General features: G+C 35.1%; 1 protein-coding gene across 3 annotated transcripts in view; it reads left to right on the top strand.

The window, feature by feature from the left end:
• The window catches only part of SASS6 (SAS-6 centriolar assembly protein), a 42959-nt gene that overhangs the window by 8879 nt on the left and 12161 nt on the right, over positions 1–21919 (top strand). For all 3 annotated transcript variants that reach the window (XM_082686492.1, XM_082686491.1, XM_082686490.1), the window contains exons 5-14: positions 337–508; positions 1193–1258; positions 2079–2198; positions 8362–8553; positions 11822–12016; positions 12125–12214; positions 12298–12477; positions 12844–12925; positions 13815–13951; positions 16094–16222. In XM_082686492.1, the coding sequence (XP_082542618.1) occupies positions 337–508; positions 1193–1258; positions 2079–2198; positions 8362–8553; positions 11822–12016; positions 12125–12214; positions 12298–12477; positions 12844–12925; positions 13815–13951; positions 16094–16222 (1363 nt within the window). The remainder of the gene's footprint in view (positions 1–336; positions 509–1192; positions 1259–2078; positions 2199–8361; positions 8554–11821; positions 12017–12124; positions 12215–12297; positions 12478–12843; positions 12926–13814; positions 13952–16093; positions 16223–21919) is intronic.

The raw sequence follows: 21919 nt of genomic DNA, 5'->3' as shown, positions 1-21919 counted from the left end.
CTGTGATTCCAGTGTTCCCCCTTTCCCAGTGTTTCTTTTTTTTTTTTTTTTAAGATTTTATTTATTTATTTGAGAGGCAGAGATCACAAGTAAGTGGGGAGGCAGGCAGAGAGAGAGGGAAGCAGGCTCCCTGCCAAGCAGAAAGCCCAATTCAGGGCTCCATCCCAGGACCCTGGGATCATGACCTGAGCTGAAGGCAGAGGCTTTAACCCACTGAGCCACCTAGGCGCTCCCCCGCCAGTGTTTCTAATCATTGATGATTCACTGGCATTTATTCAGTGGGAGAATTTCACTGTCTCATAAGTGTTGTTATTTTGTGATACTTTCTTTTCAAAGGTTTTTGCTACAGTTAGTTTCTCCATCACCTATTTTGGATAACTCACCTGCCTTTTTAAATGTGGTAGAGACAAATCCTTTTAAGCATCTTACACACCTCTCATTAAAACTTTTACCTGGAAATGATGTGGAAATAAAGAAGTTTTTAGCCAGCTGTTTGAAATGTAGCAAGGTAAGATTTAAATTCAAGTACTCTTTTAAAAATAAGTACCAGAAGTCTCTGATAAGTCACTGAAGAGCATAGTGCTATTAGTTTTTGTTTTCAGAATGAAGTATTTTTAAAGATGTCTAGTAAGTTTTTATAATATGTAAGGAATTTATTTTTACCTTATTGGGTTTTTTTTTTTTTTCCATTTAATCAAGATACAGTGAGAGTAGAACTGGGCCCAAAATTGAGAAACTAGGTCCCATCATTTTTATTAATTTTCTGTGATCTTGGGGCAGGTCACTTAAACTGTTTATACCATGGTTTCATCAACTGGTAGATAAGTATGGAAATATCTACTATTGTATTACATCTGTCTTAAGGAAAAAGATATGAAAGTGTATATTGAAAATTACAAAATGCCCAATAATTTTATAAGGTATAAGGAGCAAGAAAAAAATATTAGGATACCTCTTTATAGTTTTCAGAAAGTCGTTTTAGTCAAAGCTATAGATTAGTGCATCTCAAATTATAGTGGTACATAAATCCTCTAGAGATCTTGCTCATTCTGTTTGTGAAGCAGAAGACCTAAAGTGGAACCAGAAATTCTGCATTTTTAACAAACTCTCAGGGTGATGTTGATGCTGTACTTTGAGTAGCACAGCTATAGATGATTAAATTGTAAACTGTGTAATTTTATTTTATAAATAGGAAGAAAAATTATCATTGATTCAATCACTAGATGATGTTACTAGGCAACTGAATTTCACACAAAAGGTAATTCAGATTTCATTTTGTCTTTGTGAGTCCTCTAAACATTGGCTCTGAATTACTTCTCGAATCCTATCCAGGCTTTTGTGTATTATTTTTTAAAGCATGTTATCTTTGATTTCCTTCTCCTTTTTGTCACCTTTCTCCTATGAGTAAATTGTCTTAATCTGATCCTTTCTCTGATAGTTGATTCCATCCAAACATTTGTTACCTTCCAGGTCTTCATTAAATAATATATAATACCTGTCATAGGTCAGTTCTTTGCTCTTTTTTTCATCTCACACCTCCTGTCTAAAATGATGTTTCAGTTCGTATCTTCTAACCTTTTCCCTTCCATACGAGTGTTATGACTTATTCTGATAGGCTTATTATCATTTCAGTCAGAGCTACTACTTTTTGCCCTTAGTCCTTAAAACTGAGGACCCCAGTATCTGATAAGTGGCATGGCTTCAGGCAGAAATTGTCCTGAACAACATAGCCCATCAGTTTGATTGTGTGTAAGTGAACCACTCCATGCAATTGACTTGCTCTGTCCTGGGCTGCTTTATTTCTTAATGTCACAGGAGAAGATTGGGTGGTGAAGAGCCAGACTTAACTAAAAGGTTAAAGATAGTTAAGCTTGCCTTCTGGGCCATGTTAGCTCTAAAATTCTTTTATTCTAATCTTGATTTCCTCAAATGAAAAAAAAAATCTGTGTAGGAAGAGGCTTTGATGTTTTGGAAAGCTGTGATTCCTTTTCTTTAATATCCTTTGTAAATATTGTCATGTTCTAAGGTAATAACATTCACAAGACTTAATTAATATTTTGAATTGAACTCTAATGCAGACATTATCAGAAAAAATCCAAGAATTAGATAAGTTGCAGAATGAATGGGCATCACACACAGCTGCATTGTCAAATAAACATTCCCAGGAACTGACGAATGAGAAAGAAAAGGCCTTGCAGGTATGAACATTAAAGAAAATAGAAAATTATTTTGTTGCTGCTGTTAGTCACTTTGTTATAAAAGTAATATATGCTTGTTTTAATATGTTCAAACATTACAGAAGTATATAAAAAATAAAGTTACTCCTTAAAATTCTTATTACATAGAGGTAATTTATAAACATTTTGATATGTTTTTCCAGACTTTTCTCTTTATATGTAACTAAATATTTGTTGATATTTACAGATTTAGAAGTATGTAAATCATATATTTGTACATGGATAGTGGGTTTTGGTTGTATTCTGTGCTAATGGGGTCCTACAGTGTATATTGATTGTAACTTTTTTCACCTAACATGACATCATAGGTCATTCTTTATCAGTTCAGATAATCCGTTTTAGCGGCTACATAGTATTCATTATTTGGGTATAACATAAATTAACTACTTACCCAACTGACCTACATTTAAATGCTTCATTATTTTGGCTTATGCAAATAATATTGCAATGAACATTCTTTGTTCCTAGAAGTGAGATTGCAGTATACCTATATAAGATATTATTGGATATTGCAAATATGCTAGCCAAAAATCTAAAAGATAGGGTATGACAGTATTTATTTCCCCCTATTCTTTTTTTTCATCTTTATTAAGTTTTTAATTTTAATTCCAGTATTGTTAACATACAGTGTTATATTAGTTTCAGGTTTACAATACAGTAATTCAACAATAATATACATTACTCAGTGTTCATCATAAGTGTACTCTTTAATCTCCATCTCCTGTTTTACCTATTCCCTCCACCCCACACCCCTGCTTAAATAACCATCAGTTTGTTCTCTGTAATTTTGAGTCTCTTTTTTGGTTTGTCTTTTTTTCCTTTGTCCATTGCCTTTTTTTCTGAAATTCTACATATGGGTGGAATCGTATGATATTTGTCTTTCTCTGATTGACTTATTTTGCTTAACATTGTACTCTGGCTCCATCCATCTTGTTACAAATGGGAAGATTTCATTTTTTTTTTTTTGTGGCTGAACAGTGTTCTGTTTTATATATATATATTTGTATCTAATGGAACACACACACACACAAACACAAACACCCCACATCATCGTCATCCATCTGTTGGGAGATGCTTGGGCTGCTTCCACAATTTGGCTATTGTAGGTAATGCTTCAGTAAACATAGGAGTGCATATATCCTTTTGAATTAGTGTTTTTGTGTTCTTTGGGTAAATACACAGTGGTGTGATTACTGGATCGTAGGGCAGGTTTTTTTTTTTAACCTTTATTTTCTTTAGTAATCTCTATACCCAATCTGGGGCTCGAACCCACAACCCTGAGATCAAGAGTCACATGCTCTTCTGACCGAGCCAGTCAGGAGCCCTTATAGGTAGTTCTATTTTAAAAAATATTTTTAAAGATTTATTTATTTATTTATTTGAGAGCGTGTGTGAGAGAGAATGAGCAGGAAGAGCAGCATAGAGAGGGAGAAGCAGACTCCCTGCTAGGAGCCCGGATGTGGGTCTCAATCCTAGGACTCTAGGATCATGATCTGATCCAAAAGCAGATGCGTAATTGACTGAATCACCCAGGTACCCTTCTATTTTTAATTTTTTTGAGGGACCTCCATACTGTTCTGCAGCAGCTGCACCAGTTTACATGAGGTTCAAGAAGGTTCGTTTTTCTCCACATCTTCACCAACACTTTATGTTTGTTGTTAGCTGCTTTATGTGTTTGGGTGCTCCCCAAGTATGTTGGGTGCATAATAAAATATATGTTGGGTATGTAATTATCTACAATTTTCATATCTTCTTGTTGGATTCACTCCTTAATAAATTATACAGTGTCTTTGTCTCTTGTTATAGTCTTCATTTTATTTCTTTTTTTTTTCTTTTTCAAATTTTTATTTACATTCAAGTTAGTTAACATATAATACAATATTGGTTTCAGGAGTAGAATTTAGGGATTTATCATATACATATAAAACTCAGTACTCATCATAAGAAGTGTCCTCCTTAATACCCATCACCCACTTAGTCCGTCTCCCACCCACCTCCCTCCATCAACTCTCAGTTTGTTCTCTATCATTAGGAGTCTCTTATGGTATGCTTCCTTCTCTCTTTTCTGCTCCCTTCCCCTATGTTCATCTGTTTTGTTAGTAAATTGCACGTATGAATGAAATCATATGGTATTTGTCTTTCTCTGACTGACTTACTTTACTTTTAACGTAATACACTCTAGCTCCGCCCACATTGCAAGTGGCAAGGTTTTATTCTTTTTGGTGACTGAGTAATATTTCATTGTGTATATATGCCACATTTTCTTTATACATTGATCATTTGGTGGATATTTGCTCTCTTACCACAGTTTGGCTGTTGTTGATAAGTCTTTGTTTTAAAGTGGAATACCAGTTTACACTGCCATTCTGAGGGTGTATGATAATAATGCACACATTTTCATATGCATCTTGACCACCTGGATATTCTCCTAGGAAGTTCAAGAATTCTCTTGCCTATTTGCCTCTTTAGCCCATTTTTATTTTTGTTTATTTTTAAAGATTTTTAAAAATTTATTTAAGAGAGAGAAGGGGAGAGTGAGCAAGCATGAGAGAGAGAGAACACAACCTGGGGGAGTAGCAGAGACAGAAAAAAGCAGACTCCACGCTGAGTCCGGAGCCCAATGTGGGGCTTCATCCCAAGACCCTGTCATGACCTGAAGCAAAGGGAGATGCTTAACCAACTGAGTTGTGGTGCTCCTAGCCCATTTTTAAATTAGACTATTAGTATTTTACTTACGGATTTGTCTGATCTGGACATGAGTTCTTTGTCAGATATATTTAACTTTTAATCTGAAGTATATTTTTGTGGAGTACAATATGAGATAGGTATTTTTTGATATCAAGTCAGTCATTTGTTCTAATACCATATATTCTACTGATTTAAAAATGCAACCTTTAATATATTCTAAATTCCTTTGTATATTTGAGCTTGTTTTGGAGTGTTGGGGAGAACTAATATCTTTTGGGATTTTCTAACCCAGAAGCGGGTTAGAAATATCTTTTCTTTTATTCAGGTCTTATTTAAAACAAGCTTATAGTTTGCCTTTTATTTCCCTCTGTTTTATTTCTTTGTTCCTTTTCTTCTTTTTATTTTTTTTTACAGTTCTTACTAAATTTTTTTGCCTAAGAGATTTTACAGTTTTTTGCTCTATAAATTGGAGTATGTCCCACCACATGATAACTTTCTGATTGATGCTGTTGTGCATTAATGTCATATTCATTAATTGTACATTATATATATCAATTCTGATAGATTGTCTTAGGTTTTTCAGGTAGATATATAATGTATAAAAATGGTAATTTTTTAAAAATTAATTTCTTTTTTTCTTGTATAGAAAAATGCTAAATAGTAGTGGATCCTTTCCTCATTCTATTCTTTTTTTGATAAATAAAATATCTCCTCTTTTTTTTTTTAAGATTTTATTTATTTATTTGACAGAGGGAGATCACAAGTAGGCAGAGAGACAGTTAGAGAGAGAGAGGGGGAAGTAGGCTTCCTGCTGAGCAGAGATCCCAGTGCGGGGCTCGATCCCAGGACCCTGAGACTATGACCTGAGCCGAAGGCAGAGGCTTAACCCATTGAGCCACCCAGGCACCCCAAAGTATCTCATCTTCAAGAATGATGTTCGCTCTGCATCTGAGAAAGTTGTCTTTTGTTCTGGGTCTTGAGAGTTAATCCAAAGAGTGCTAAGTTAGATGAAGTGATTTTGAGGGATTTAATCAAATGATCATGTAATTTTTCCACTTTAATATAATAAATGATAATGGATTTTGTTTGTTTGTTTGTTTGGAGGGATAGCTGGTGTGTGGGGAGGGTTTGGTACTGGGAAGGGCAGAGGAAGAGGAGAGAGAATCTTTTTTTTTTTTTTTTTTTTTAAAGATTTTATTTATTTATTTGACAGAGAGAGATCAGAAGCAGGCAGAGAGGCAGGCAGAGAGAGAGAGAGAGAAAGAAGCAGGCTCCCGGCCGAGCAGAGAACCCGATGCGGGGCTCGATCCCAGGACCCTGGGATCATGACCTGAGCCGAAGGCAGCGGCTTAACCCACTGAGCCACCCAGGCGTCCCGAGGAGAGAGAATCTTAAGCAGGCTCCGTGCCCAGTGCAGAGCCTGATTCAGGGCTCAATTTCATGACCCTGAGATCATGGCCTGAGCTGAAATCAAGAGTCAGATACTTAACCGACTGAGCCACCCAGGTGCTCTATAGGTGGTGATTTTAATATTTTAGTGTGTATCAGAATTACCTGCAGTGAACAAAGTAGAAAATGTACATGTTGTAGTTGTGTCCCTCACACTTCCTTTCCTTTTTTTGTTTTTAAACAAAAACTCCAAAATTCTGATATCACTGGAATAAAACCAGTCCTTTATTTTTGTTGCCTTTATTGCCTTCAGTGTGTTTAATTACCTTCTTCAACAGTTACATTAGCATCTTTCCCAGTTTACTCTTTATTCTTCTTGATTGTTCCTTCAGGGTTTTCTTCCCACCTTCATTTTCAGTCTTTTCTGAACTTTTTCTGTTTTTCTCTCTTTTATTGCCTTCTCCCTCCCATTTTTCAAAATATGAGAGAATTTTAAAGTAGTTATGTAAAATTCTATGTATATATTATACACACACACATACTTCTATATATAATATATATAAAATTCCAAGTATTGTGTGAGGGAGACACTCCCCTGTTGTTTTAAGAATTTTTGAATAGGTACTTTTTTGGAATGTAATTTTGCAACTTACATCACATTTTATATTTGTTTATTTTTTTGTTTTTTGTTTTTTTTCTTTTTAACTAGGCTCCACACCCAACATGACATAAACCTACTGAGCCACCCAGGTATCCCTGTTTACATTTTTTGACCTATAATTGATCATAAATAATCTGAATTTTGGATGTATGTCTGTGTACAAAAGCAATCATAGATTTATTTCTAATTGTGAAAAATTGGAGAGTCCCTATCCATAGTAATGCAGGGTTTAAATGAATTATAATATATCCATAGAATGGAATATTGTACAGCTATTAAAGTGTTTATAGAGTTTTTTTAATGCTCTGAAAAGGTACAAATGCAGGGTATCTGGATGGCTCAGTATGTTGAGCGTCTGACTCTTGATTTTGGCTCAAGTCATGATCTCAAGGTCATGAGATTGAGCCCTGTATCAGGCTCTGCATTCAGCTCAGAGTCTGCTTGTCCCTCTACCTCTGTTTCTCCTCTGGGCTCTATCTCTAAAATAAAATCTTCAAACAAAAAGAAAAGGTACAAATGCCAAGAAATAAAAAGTACGCTTAAGTTGTATCAGTGGTTTGGTCTTAAACTTAAAATATGTTAGTTAAACTTAATGTATATTGTATGTGTATGGGTGATATTAATATAAATATATTAGCAATATATATTCCCAAAATAAATACTTAAAGTGACTCCCTGGATGAGATTATTGGTTATTTGTAATTTTCTTTGTGCATTTAAGGGTATGTATCACTTTCATAATCCAAAAAATACACTTTATGTTTGAAAAGTACTTAGGATTTGATAGTGTTCATCAACAGAAATGGTAAACAGACAAGTGGTATGATTCAAACAGGCACCAGAGATTACATAGTTATAACCACATTCAAATTTTATCTTGGTTAAATGTTGCTACTAAATGTAAGACTGAACTAATGAATAATACCTTGTTAATTTTAAAATTTTAGAGTTTTTTGTTATTAAAAATATACATTGTTGTAAAAAACTGAAATAATATAATTGTATTTAAAATGAATACTGGAAATTCCCTATGTACCTGCTCATTTTTTTTTAAACACAAATAGGTTTACACTATACTATTTTGCAGTTTTTTAACCTAATCATATATGATTCCTCCCTTAACTTGAAGACTGTCCTTCTAAATATATGAGGGTTTTACAGAAGCAAGAATTAAGGACAAAATCATAATGGTAAATTTGCCTTTGTTGACCTTTCTTCTTCATGAAATCCATAATTGAAAATAGATCCTCTTTAAAACAGGGAAATGTTATAATCACATCGAAGAATAACTAAGATTAATTTTTCTTCAAATCTTCCTGTATTTTATTTGTTTTGTTTTTTTGTTGTTGTTTTGAATTTTGGTACTATATTTTTATTATATAATAGGCACAGGTCCATTACCAACAGCAGCATGAACAACAGAAAAAAGATTTAGAAATCCTCCATCAACGAAACATCCAGCAACTACAAAACAAATTATCTGAGTTAGAAACAGCTAATAAAGACCTAACCGAAAGGAAATATAAAGGAGACTCTACCATCAGAGAACTTAAAACAAAACTGTCTGGTGTTGAAGAGGTATTGAACTTTGGGTTTGTTTCCCTCTACCCCCAATTTAAAATAACATTTTAATTTGGTGACCTTATTACTTGTGTAATACTTCTGATGCTTTTCAAGGTTGTCTTGGTGGTATTAGGGTAATCAGATGTTGCAAAAAAAAAGCTTGAGAATCTAAAATCTGATGAAAGGGGATAATTCAGAACAGAACTGAGGTAAACTTGGATATTTTTACTTACGGTCTTGAGGAGCACTTCATTGACACTGCCTTTAGATTTTTCAGTGTACTTTTGATTTTCACACTGTCTGTAGCTCAACATATTCAGTCTTGACAGGACTGGTTCATTCAGCCTACTTAACATGTCAGACAACGATATGAAGTTGTGTCTAATAACAATGATATTAGTAATGATAATAACTAAGGTATACTGAACACATGCTATGTGACAGGTGCTGTTTAATTGCTTTACATATATTAACCCATTTAATTCTTATAACAATGTTTTTAAAGAAGGTACTATTATTCCCATTTTGCAGATGATGAGCTAAGGCACAGAGAGGTTAAGTAACTTGTCTAAGGTCACATAGTAAGTGGAAGAGCAAGGATTGGAATCCTCTTATTTGCTTGTCTTTAGTATTCCCTTGTTCTTTCAGGCAACAGAGACATTTTGAAAATCTTGATGGTTTGGCCCTGATGATAGATTCCTTCCTAGCATTATACATTATTATCATGAATTAATCAGAAAATGCAGATTTTGTTAAGTCCATCATATTTAAATACAAACATCACCAGTGTTGCTCAAGCTGATGAAACTTCCCACTCCATTTCACCAGTCTCTTGTGCTTAGGAAACTCTAAAGCTTGACTGATTTTATGTTCAGATTCTCAGTATTCTGCCCCAGTAGGTGTTTTTTTTTTTTTTAGATTTTATTTATTTGACAGACAGAGATCACAAGTAGGCAGAGAGGCAGGCAGAGAGAGAGGAGGAAGCAGGCTCCCTGCTGAGCAGAGAGCCTGATGCGGGGCTCGATCCCAGGACCCTGGGATCATGACCTGAGCCGAAGGCAGAGGCTTTAACCCACTGAGCCACCCAGGTGCCCCCTCAATAGGTGTTTTTAGTGTATCCTCCCTGTTCCCTTCACTGTATTGTCCCTGCTCCCTTTACCCTTCATAGTAGTTTGTAAAATATTGTAGCCTTCCGAGTACATTGGATAGTCATTATAATGCTATATGACTTCTTTTATCTTAGGCCTGAAATTGGCTACTTTATAAACAGTGTGCTCTCTTATATGGGTATTATATAATCTAATCAAAATATTTCTTCCAATATTTGCATAAGACTTGAAAATTATGAGTCCTGGGAATTAAAAAAAAATTTTAGTTATTGTATAGTCAACTACTAGCTTCACTACAATATAGTGATTCAACACTTCTATACATCACCCAGTGCTCATCACAACAACTACATTCCTTATCCCCATCACCTATTTCACCCATCCCCCCTGCCACCTCCCCTTGGTAACCATCAGTTTGTTTTTAATAGTTAAGAGTCTGTTTCTTGGGGCCCCTGGGTGGCTCAGTTAAGCATCTACTTTTGGTTTAGGTCATGATCTCAGGGTCCTGGGATTGAGTCTGGCATTTGGTTTTCTGCTCAGTGGGGAGTCTGCTTTTCTCCCTCTCCCTCTGCCCCTCCCCCTGCCTGCTTGTGCTCTCTTTCTCTCTAATAAATTAAAAAAAAAAAAATTAAAAAAACCAAAAGGAGTCTGTTTCTTGGCTATCTCTTTTTTATTCCCTTTGCTCATTTGTTTTTTAAATTCCATGTATGAGTGAAATTATATGGTATTTGTCTATCTCTGACTGACTTCACTTAGCATTATACTCTCTAGCTACATCCGTGTTGTTGCACTGGGGACTTTTTTTTTAAACTTCTGAGTATTATTACCTAATCATGTTAAATTTATCTTTTAAGCATTAGTTCCCTGAGTATAATTGCTGCCATTTTTTATTTACTGTGTGCCAGGCATTATGCTAAGCAATTTGCATTAAGGTTTTTATGAAGATGAAGTGATTATTATTTCTGTTTTACAAATGAGGGAACTGAGATTTAGGGAGGTTAAGTAATTCCCAAGATTACACCAGAGTACCCTGATTTGTATTCAAGTCTGTGTGATAGCAGGGTTTGCTTCTACAACTACTATGGCATATTACTATAATATTATTTTGTAAAGTTTTATTAAAAATGAAAGTTATCTTGGAATACTATATCCTGGATTTTTGTATACTGGCAGTATTTTGTTGGTATTACCTGATTATAAAGTGATCTGTTGTAAATTTTTTTAAAAAATCTGTTTTTAATTAACAATTATATTTACTTGGTTTTGTTGTAAAGAGTGAACCAAGAGGAAATCGAGAAGTGTTAACATATTTGTTGACATGGAAAGATATTTGTAATATATAAAGAAGGTTGATTATAAAACTTTTTAAGAAATTGGTGTGTATAGGGGCGCCTGGGTGGCTCAGAGGGTTAAAGCCTCTGCCTTCTGCTCAGGTCATGATCCCGGGGTTCTGGGATCGAGCCCCGCATCAGGCTCTCTCCTTGGTGTGGAGCCTGCTTCCTCCTCTCTCTCTCTGCCTGCCTCTCTGCCTACTTGTGATCTCTCTCTGTCGAATAAATAAATAAAATCTTAAAAAAAAAAAAAAGAAATTGGTGTGTATAAACAGAGCAAAATATTAACTGTGGATCATGGTTGTCACCTTTGTCCATTGCAGAGCTCTTAAACATTCTAGCTCCTGGGCCATACCGCATGCTAACTTATAAATAAGGCTCTCTTGGGGATGGTACCAGGCATCGGTAGGATTTTAAAGCTCTCTAGGTGATTTCAATATGCATCCTAGCCTGAGAACCACTGCCTACATGTTAGAATGATAGGGCTTTTATTTATGTTTTTGAGATCTATTATAATGGGCATTTATTACCTAAGTGGTTTTTTTAAAGTTAAATTTTGAGATACCAGAAAATCCTTATTACTAGTTTTTAAAAGTTGTAGTAATTTATTCATAAATCAGGATTATTTTCCTTATTGTCATTGAACTAGATATAAGTGTATCTTACAATTATATTTCAAGTCTACAAGGTACATACACTTTTAGAGTGATTTGTTTTTTTTTTTAAAGTTACTAGAACTTTATTACTTTCTTAAAAAATTTTTTTAAACCTCTTAATTATAAATAACCAGAGCAGCAGCCAACTTTTCTTTTTCATACTGCATCATTTTTTTTCTTCCTGTAGGAGCTCCAGCGGGCTAAGCAAGAAGTCCTCTCTTTGCGAAGAGAGAATTCTACACTAGACGCAGAATGCCACGAGAAAGAAAAGCATATTAATCAGTTACAAACAAAAGTGGCTGTTTTAGAACAGGAAATCAAGGATAAGGACCAACTTGTTTTAAGAACAAAAGAAGCATTTGATACAATCCAGGAACAAAAGGTCTATTTAAACATTTTTTAAACAAATTGGTGATCACATTTACAAGTGATGCTTTTCTTAAACACAAACATCCTATTAATTATTCATGTTTTAAAAAATATTTATCAGGTGGCTTTAGAAGAGAATGGTGAGAAAAATCAGGTACAACTAGGAAAACTTGAAGCTACGATAAAATCCTTATCAGCGGAACTTCTTAAGGTTTGTTTTTTAAAAAATAATAGAATATTAAGTTTTCTTGGGTGAAGTAGAGAGAGAGATATATACATGAAGCTCTTTTACAGGCAAATGAAATTATCAAGAAGCTACAGGGGGATCTGAAAACTTTAATGGGTAAATTGAAACTGAAGAATACAGTAACTATTCAGCAAGAGAAGCTTTTGGCTGAGAAGGAAGACAAATTACAAAAGGAACAAAAAGAATTACAAGATGTTGGACAGTCTCTCCGAATTAAAGAGCAAGAGGTAGTGAATATTTTATATTTTTGCACGTGTGACTATTTGCAAAGTATAACATTTTCTCAGACATACTTTTAAAATTTCTACTTTATTATATTAGAAAAGAGCTTTAGCTTTTCTCCCCCCAAAAAGAACATGACTAGCTTCAACAGAGGTTAACTTACTTCAGTTTGAAAAGTTGGTTATCATGGCTCAGATACCTTCAGTATTCATATACATGTACAGTATATGTGTATATATGTATAGTGTTACACAGGTGAGCTATAATTAACTTTTTCTTTTTAATAGTAGTTAATAGTAATTAATTAATAGAAATACATTTGTTCAATTTTTATTTAGCCCTTATTATACTTATGAGGATTGACATTTCAGGTGTGCAAATTACAAGAACAGTTAGAAGCTACCGTTCAAAAGCTTGAAGAAAGCAAACAGCTTCTAAAAAATAATGAAAAATGTAAGTATTTTATGTTTTTATGTAAATGAGGTTTGTAATTGTGTTCTTACTCTGAAAATTGTATTTGAATTCATAGAAGTCTAGGTAAATCAAGATATTGCTACATCCGGGGCACCTGGGTGGCTCAGTGGGTTAAGCCTCTGCCTTCCGCTCAGGTCATGATCTCAGGGTCCAGGGATCGAGTCCCACATTGGGCTCTCTGCTCATCGGGGAGCCTGCTTCCCGCTTTCTCTCTGCCTGCTGCTCTATCTACTTGTGATCTCTCTCTCTCTGTCAAATAAATAAATAAAATTAAAAAAAAAGATATTGCTACATCCAAAAAATTTATTTTAAATATATTGTTTTGATGTCTTTGCTATAATATCCTGTATATCAGCTGCCCTGTAAACCTGTTATCATTATAAAGAAAGCCATATTACATGTGTCAGTAACCCAAAATTAAGTGTTGAAAATATTGACTATAATTTAAATTCTTCACCAAACTTCTTTATTACTTTATTTTAATTACTGTATTTATCTAATAGTAATAACGTAATTATTTGAAACTAAAGTGTAAGATTAAGCCTTTAACATATTTTTGGTTTTTGTATTAGCTATCAGACAAGAGTGTGAACTTCAAATAAACTGTAAGATATTCTAAAAAAGAAAGCCTTCAAAGAAATCCTTGACAAGCAGAAATGTATGCTTCTGATAGTAATAGAATAAGGAATTCTCTGTGGCAGTTGCTAAAATAAGAGTCTTTAATGGCAAAAATTGAGGTGAACCTATATTCTCCTGTGATATAGTTTTAAAGACTTGAAATTTTAAAAATCTCAATGATTTTTAGATGTTTGAAGTTATTAGAAAAATTACTCGAAATTCTTTACCTTGTTTTGTTCTTTTATTTAAGTAATCACATGGTTAAATAAAGAACTAAATGAAAATCAGCTAGTGAGAAAGCAAGATGGATTGGGACCTTCTGCCACTCCACCTGTACATTCTAGCAGCAACATAATCAGAAGTGGGATTTCTCCTAACTCAAATGTGGTATGTTTTAAATTAAGACTTGAGTGGTCTTAGTAAATTACCTAAAACTAAAATATTCCAGACTGTGAGGAAGTCTTCATGTCTTCAGGTGTTGGTACAAATATGGCTAGAGTCCTATAACTGTTAGCACTGAGGTAAAGGTTAAGTTCCACTTGGAAGTGGGACATACAGGTATACTTGCTCTTAAAAAAGAGGCTGTATTTCAAGGGCACACTTATTTTTAAAGTTTAGTTGGATATAAAAATCATTCAGTAATAACCAAAGTAATGCCAAATGTTCTGAAGAAGGGAGTACTTTGGGGGCCTTAAGAAGGAAGAACAGAGTTTGGGCTTAAGTTTGAAACTATGATACAAGAAGCATAAACTCATGCTGAGTGAAATAAGTCAAGCAGAGAGAGTCAACTATCATATGTTTTCACTTATTTGGAGCATAAGATGTAACATGGAGGACATGGGGAGATGGAGAGGAGAAGGGAGTTGAGGGCAATTGGAGGGGAGATGAACCATGAGAGACTATGGACTCTGGAAAACAGTCTGAGGGGTTTGAAGGGGGGGGTGGGAGGTTGGGGGAGCCTGCTGGTGGGTATTATGGAGGGCACATATTGCATGGAGCACTGGATGTGGTGCATAATGAAATCTGTTACACTTAAATTAAATTTTAAAAAATTGCCAAATCAAAAAAAAAAAAAAGCAGCAGCATAAACTGAACTTTATTTGAAAAAGAAAAGAGAGAGAAATGTCCTTTTATCAGCCTGTCAGCTCTAGATTCTAGAAGGAATTAGTTACGATATCTAAGCTTTCTAGCTCTTAAGACCAGGTCTTTTGCTTTCTCCTTGCAAGAAATTAGAGAAGAGAAAAAGAACAGCAGCTCTTTACATCTGGGAGCAAGGCTCTGGTGTTGCTAGGAGAGCTGGCCTGACTCACAACTAGGTCTTGGGGCTCTTCTCTTGAACATAAATAATTTCACAGAATATCAACATCAGGCAAGGCCACTCTGTGACTGTGACAGATCAAGACAAGAACAAGACCACCTCATAATATCTGAACACAATTTTAAAAAATGAAAATTGCTAAACCGTAGAATGGGCAACATCCTCCTCTCCTGGCTAACATGATTGACTCTTCCTTCTTTACCAATTACAGTTTTGGCCTTAATACATTCCTCCCGACTTACCTAATAACATTTATTTCAGATGATCAGTCATAAAATTATCCTCATTTCCAGATAGCATCTGACTCACAACAAAGCTACACTTCATTAAACTCTCTTAAACCATCTAACATATTAGTCCCATTTAACACCTATGTACTGCCACATCCTTACTATGTATCCCACGATATGCAGTCTCCGTTGTTTGTAAGGAGCAATAAACCCACCTTGTATACCTATAGATATGTTTCTGGTAGCTTTTGATTGGAGAACATTGGAAGAGGATTTAAAATGCACATATCTAATTGAATTTTAAATCTATACTAGTAAATCAGATTGTACTTGATGTTTAAAAAAAGGAATATATTTTGCTAAATTGGGAAAAGGTGTGAAAAGAAGTGCCCAGTACTGAATTACAAACTTGAAAAACTTGACAGGCTTACCCTTCATGACTTATGATAAATAGCTGTGTAGATGTTTTTTGTCTTGCAGCCAGTGATGTATACAATTGTTTCTTAAGGTTTGTGTTTCGGTTGTTCTCTTTTAGTCTTTACGTGACATTGGTTAATGGTGTTGCCGCCATATTGAATATTTAATGGCAAAACAAATTATGGTCTGAATTAATCTATTTAAGCACATGTATCTTGTTCTCATTCTGGTTGAAAATTATTTTTATTTTATGTCTGATTGGCTTATTGATCTATGACTCCACCCTACCTCCATTCCCCCTTTTCAGGAATGGAAGACCTATAGAGAACCAGGATGGTTCAGAGAGGTTGTTGTTTAAACTCAGTTCAAAGACCGGTCCAGTGGCTTATTTTGCTAAGCTTGTACAGCCATTCTTTAGAAAACTTAAAGGTATCCTAGCCTCATGCTATTATAATAAAGCAGAGTTTCATAGTGTCATGATAAAATTGGCCTCTAAGATACTGCTTTTAAGTATTACAACAACAAAAAATCTCATCCTTAACCTTTTTATGTTTTTATTTTTAGGTTGATGGTAGACTTCCTTACCCAACTTGTGGGATTGGTTATCCTGTCTCCTCTGCATTTGCATTCCAAAATACCTTTCCTCATCCTATATCTGCCAAAAATACCATCCACCCAGTTTCAGGACCAAAGGTAGAAAAATTAACTAATAACTTTTTTGGGGGAAAATACAGCAATTTATTATCAAACTTTTTTTTTCTTGAAGATTAGCCTTTGGTCAGTTGCTAAATATTAGGTAATACATAAATATATTTCCAAATATCTAGTTTATACTTACAGGAAACACAGTCTGTACTATATGGTACTTCTTGATTCACTCTGATTTATAAAAAGCTGGACATCATTCTGCTTACATTTTTCTTATTCCCATTCAGCCTCTTTTTCCAATTTATTCATTCTTGATTACAACTCTGAAGCCTAACTAGCATCACTGACTTTATACTGTTGATGTATTAGCTCTGGTGACATTTTTGGATTCTGTTACCAGTGTTTATTCTTTCTTTCTTTAAAGATTTTATTTATTTATTTGACAGCAGTGAGAGAAGGAATATAAACAGGGAAGTGGGAGAGGGAGAAGCAGGCTTCCCACTGAGCAGGGAGCCCAATGTAGGGCTCGATCCCAGGATCCTGGGATCATGACCTCAACAACTAAGCCACCCAGGTTCCCCTGTTGCCAGTGTTTAAAGGTCTGATAAGGCAGACTTGTAGCATATTCTAAAATGTAGTTCTGGCAACATTATCTTAAATAGCATAGACCTAGAATTTCCTCCAATGTGATTTATTTGCTAAGGCTATTTTTTATCCGTTTGAGTTTTTCATCATCGTTAGTACTAATGTCTTAGGTGTATATGTTTTCATATTTATTATAATTTTATTTACATAATAATTTAATCTGCTCAGATCAGCCACTGATTCTTTTTCTTTCCTAGCATTAGGTGAAAATTGTTTTTTTGTAAATTATAGAGACAAGTAAATGTTTTTGAAAGAGTTTTTTTTTAAAAGATTTATTTATTTATTTTAGAGAGACAATGTATGCATGAGGAGCGGGGACAGAGGCAGAGGGAAAGGGAGAGAATCTCAAACTGACTGCTCCCTGAGCATGGAGCCTGATGTGGTACTCAATCCCATGACCCTGAGGTCATGACTTGAGCCGAAATCAAGAGTTAGATGCTTAACTGACTCAGCCATCCAGGTGTCCCTGAAAAGAATATTTTGAATTGAGGACTTTGAGATTACTATTATAAACCCTTTATCAAATTAGTTTTGGGCTGCCCTAAAAATAAGCTGTGTTGCTTAGCCTATGCCTCTTTTTAACTTTTTGAGCCTGAGAATTCTCAGTGAAATGGGAATTAAACCCGAGTTTTTATGCTTTGAATATCATTATGTAAAGAGTAGTTAGGTGCATGTAGTTGGCTTTTCTTGCATTGTCTGTTAAAGAATATCAGATATGTGTATTTAAAGGAGTACTATTTTTTTTACAATGTTACCTAACGCTTGTACTGTTAACTTTATTTGTCCATATTTTATTTTTTAATTTTAATTCCAGTATAATTAACATACAGTATTAATTTCATGTTTATAATGTATTCAGCAGTTCTATATATTACTCAGTGTTCATCAAGATAAGTGTATACTTAATCCCCTTCATTGAATTCACCCGTTCCCCCACCTACCTCCCCTCATTTTGTCTTCTACAGTTTGTTTTTTGGTTTGTCTTTTTTCCCTTTATTTCTTAAATTCCATATATGAGTGAAATCGTGTGGTTTTTGTTTTTCTTTGACTTATTTTACATACAATTATACCCTTCAGTTCCTTCCATGCTTTCCAAATGGCAAGATTTCATACTTTCTTTAATGACTGGACAGTATTACATTGTATATATACCATGTTATCTTGATCCGTTCATCTATCAGTTGACACTGGGTGTCAACTGATTCTGGTGCTTCCAGAATTTGGCTATTGTAAATAATGCTGCTATAAATGTGGGGGTGTATATATCTTTTTAAATTAGTGTTTTCTTATTCTTTGTGTAAATACCCAGTAGTGGAATTACTGGATCATAGGCTATTCTATTTTTAGTTTTTTGAGGACCCTCCATACTATTTTACACAGTGGATGTGTCAGTTTGCATTCTCACCAACTGTGTGTGAGGGTTCCTTTTTCTCTACATCCTTGCCAATGCTTGTTTCTTGAATACTGTGTTCCTTAATGAATATCATGTACTCAAATGTGATTGTGTGTTGGATCAATTTTTTTCTTGAGAATTATGATTGAATTGCTTTTTCATTCTATTTTGCTTTTAAGTTTTTATTTTAATTACAATTAGTTAAATGCAGTATTATTAGTTTTAGGTATACAATATAGTAATTTATCAGTTCTGTATATCACTTGGTGCTCAAGTGATCACAAGTACACTCCTTAATCTTCATCAACTCTTTAACCCTATTTAACCCCAACACCCTCCCCCGGTAACCATCAGATTATTCTCTGTAATTAAAAGTCTGTTTTTGTTTGGACACACACACTCTCTTTTTTTTTTTTTTAAAGATTTTATTTATTTATTTGATAGAGATCACAAGTAGGCAGAGAGGCAGGCAGAGAGAGAGAGGAGGAAGCAGGCTCCTTGCTGAGCAGAGAGCCCGATGTGGGACTCGATCCCAGGACCCTGAGATCATGACCTGAGCCGAAGGCAGCGGCTTAACCCACTGAGCCACCCAGGCGCCCTCACTCTCTTTTTTTTATTTGCTTGTTCTCTTTCTTAAATTCCATGTATGAGTGAAATCGTATGGTATTTGTCTTTGACGTATATTTATCTTAGCATTATATTCTCTAGCTCCATCCACGTCATTGCAATTGGCAAGATTTCATTCTTTGTATGGCTGAATACTATTCCATTATGTAGATATACCACATCTTTTCCATTCATCAACTCATGGATACTTGGACTGTTACCCTATCTTGGCTATTGTATATAATGCTGCTATACACATAGGGATGCTTGTATCCCTTTGAATTAGTGTTTTTGTATTCTTTGGGTAAATATCCAGTAGTACAATTGCTGGATCATAAAGTAGTTCTATTTTTAACTTTTTGAGGGACTTCCACACTGTTTTTCAAATTGCTTTTTTTTTTTTTTAAATCTTAAACAGTATATATATATACAAATATAAACAGTATATATATATATACATATTCCCCCATAGTGAGGACAAAAAATACTATATATACTTTCCAGATAATTGCCTAAATATGGTCTAATATGACTTACAAGATTACCTTTATAGTTTTTCTAGAATTAGAGGAATCATTATAACAAGGATATTCCTAAATATAAGAGCTAGACTTTCAGGGTTTCCTATATCACTGATCTCCATATTCTTTTGATTATGTATCCCCAAAAGTTGAAAAACAAAAGCAACCTAAAACAAGTAAAACATGTTGAGCTTGACTCTAGTGAATATTTATTTGTGAATTATATGCATATACTATTCAACTACTGTATTATGTACAGTATAGTTTAGTGGTTAAGAAGGTGGATTCTGATGTTAGGGTTTAAATCTTTTTTTAATTATCATGTAATGTATAATTAGCTCCAGGGATACAGGTCTGTGAATCACCAGGTTTACATACTTCACAGCACTCACCATAGCACATACCTTCCCCAATGTCCATAACCTTACCACCCTCTCCCTATCCCCCTCTTCCCAGCAACCCTCAGTTTGTTTTGTGAGATTAAGAGTCTCATGGTTTGTCTCCCTACCAATCCCATCTTGTTTCATTTATTCCTTTCCTAACCCCCAAAACCCCCACGTTGCCTCTCAACTTCCACATATCAGGGAGATCATATTATAATTGTCTTTCTCTGAATGACTTATTTCGCTAAGCATAATACCCTCTAGTTCCATCCCCGTCATTGCAAATAGCAAGATTTCATTTCTTTTGATGGCTGCATAGTATTCCATTGTGTGTATATATAGCACATCCTCTTTATCCATTCATCTGTTGATGGACATCTCAGTTCTTCCATAGTTCAGCTATTGCGGGCATTGCTGCTATAAACATTTGGGTGCATGTGCCCCTTTGGATCACTCCATTTGTGTCTTTAGGATAAATAACCCGTGGTGCAATTGCTGGGTCATAGGGTAGCTCTATTTTCAACTTTTTGAGGAACCTCCATGCTGTTTTCCAGAGTGGTTGCACCAGCTTGCATTCCCACCAACAGTGTAGGAGGGTTCCCCTTTCTCCGCATCCTCGCCAGCATCTGTCATTTCCTGACTTGTTAATTTTAGCCATTCTGACTGGTGTGAGGTGGTATCTCATTGTGGTTTTGATTTGTATTTCCCTGATGCTGAGTCATGTCGAGCACTTTTTCATGTGTCTGTTGGCCATCTGGATGTCTTCTTTACAGAAATATCTGTTCATGTCCTCTGCCCATTTCTTGATTGGATTATTTATTCTTTGGGTGTTGAGTTTGATAAGTACTTTATATTTTGGATACTAGCCCTTTATCTGATACATAGTTTGCAAATATCTTCTCCCATTCTGTCAGTTGTCTTTTGGTTTTGATAACTGTTTCCTTTGCTATGCAAAAGCTTTTGATCTTGATGAAGTCCCAATAGTTCATTTTTTTTTTTTTAAAGATTTTATTTATTTATTTGACAGAGAGAGATCACAAGTAGGCAGAGAGGCAGGCAGAGAGAGAGAGAGAGAGGAGGAAGCAGGCTCCCTGCTGAGCAGAGAGCCCAACTCGGGGCTTGATCCCAGGACCCTGAGATCATGACCTGAGCTGAAGGCAGCAGCTTTAACCCACTGAGCCACCCAGGCACCCTCACATTTGGGTCTTTAATTCATTTAATTTTTAGGTATGACGTGAATGTCATCCAGGTTTATTCCAGTGCATTGAGCTGTCCAGTTATCCCAGCACCACTCATATAAGAGACTGTCTTTTGCCTCACAGTATATTCTTACATCCCATGCTATAATTTAATTTACCATGTAAGAATGGGTTTATTTCTCTGTGCTCTATTCTGTTTGATTGATCTGTGTGTTTATTTTTGTGGCAGTACCACACTCTTTTACTACAGCCTTGTAGTATTATCTTGAAATGTACCTCCAACTTCATTGTTTTTCTCATGAACTGCTTTGGCTATTTGATGCCTTTTGTGATTCTGTAGAAATGTAATTTCTTAAAGATTCTATTGTAGAGAGAGAGGGCGCACGAGTAGGGGTTGGGGGGTGGAAGAGGGAAAAGGAGAAGCAGGCTCTTCATTGAGCTTGAAGCCTGACTCAGGGCTCCATCCCGGGGGTATTATGACCTGAGCCAAAGTCAGGTGCTTCACCAATTGAGCCACCCAGGCGCGCCTCTGTAGAAGTTTTAGTATTATTTATTATAGTTTTGTGAAGAATGCTGTTAGTATTTTGATAGGGATTACATTGAATCTGTAGATTGCTTTGGGTAGTGTGGACATTTTAACAAAATTAATTCTTCCAGCCTGTGAATATAATATAGCATTCCATTTGTTTTGTCTTCAATTACTTTCATCAGTGTTTTATAATTTTCAGAGTGTGTCTTTCACGTCCTCAGTTAATTTTATTCTTAGGTCTTTTATTTGTGGTGCCATTATAAGTGGGTTTGTTTTTTGTTTTTAAAGATGCTTCATTTTCATCTATAGGTGTTATTCAGTGTATCTAAAAATTTTTTTTAAATTTTCTTAATTGAAAGAGGGAGAGGGAGTATATGTACATGCACATCAGTGGGAGTGGGGCAGAGGGAGAAAGAAAAACGGACTCCCCACTGAGTGTAGAGCCTAACGTGGGGCCTGATTCTAG

Source organism: Mustela nivalis (genome assembly GCF_964662115.1).
Source record: "Mustela nivalis genome assembly, chromosome: 10".
Classification (NCBI taxonomy): domain Eukaryota; kingdom Metazoa; phylum Chordata; class Mammalia; order Carnivora; family Mustelidae; genus Mustela; species Mustela nivalis.
Note: the sequence above shows the minus strand (reverse complement) of the source record. Positions and strands in the feature narration are given on the sequence as shown.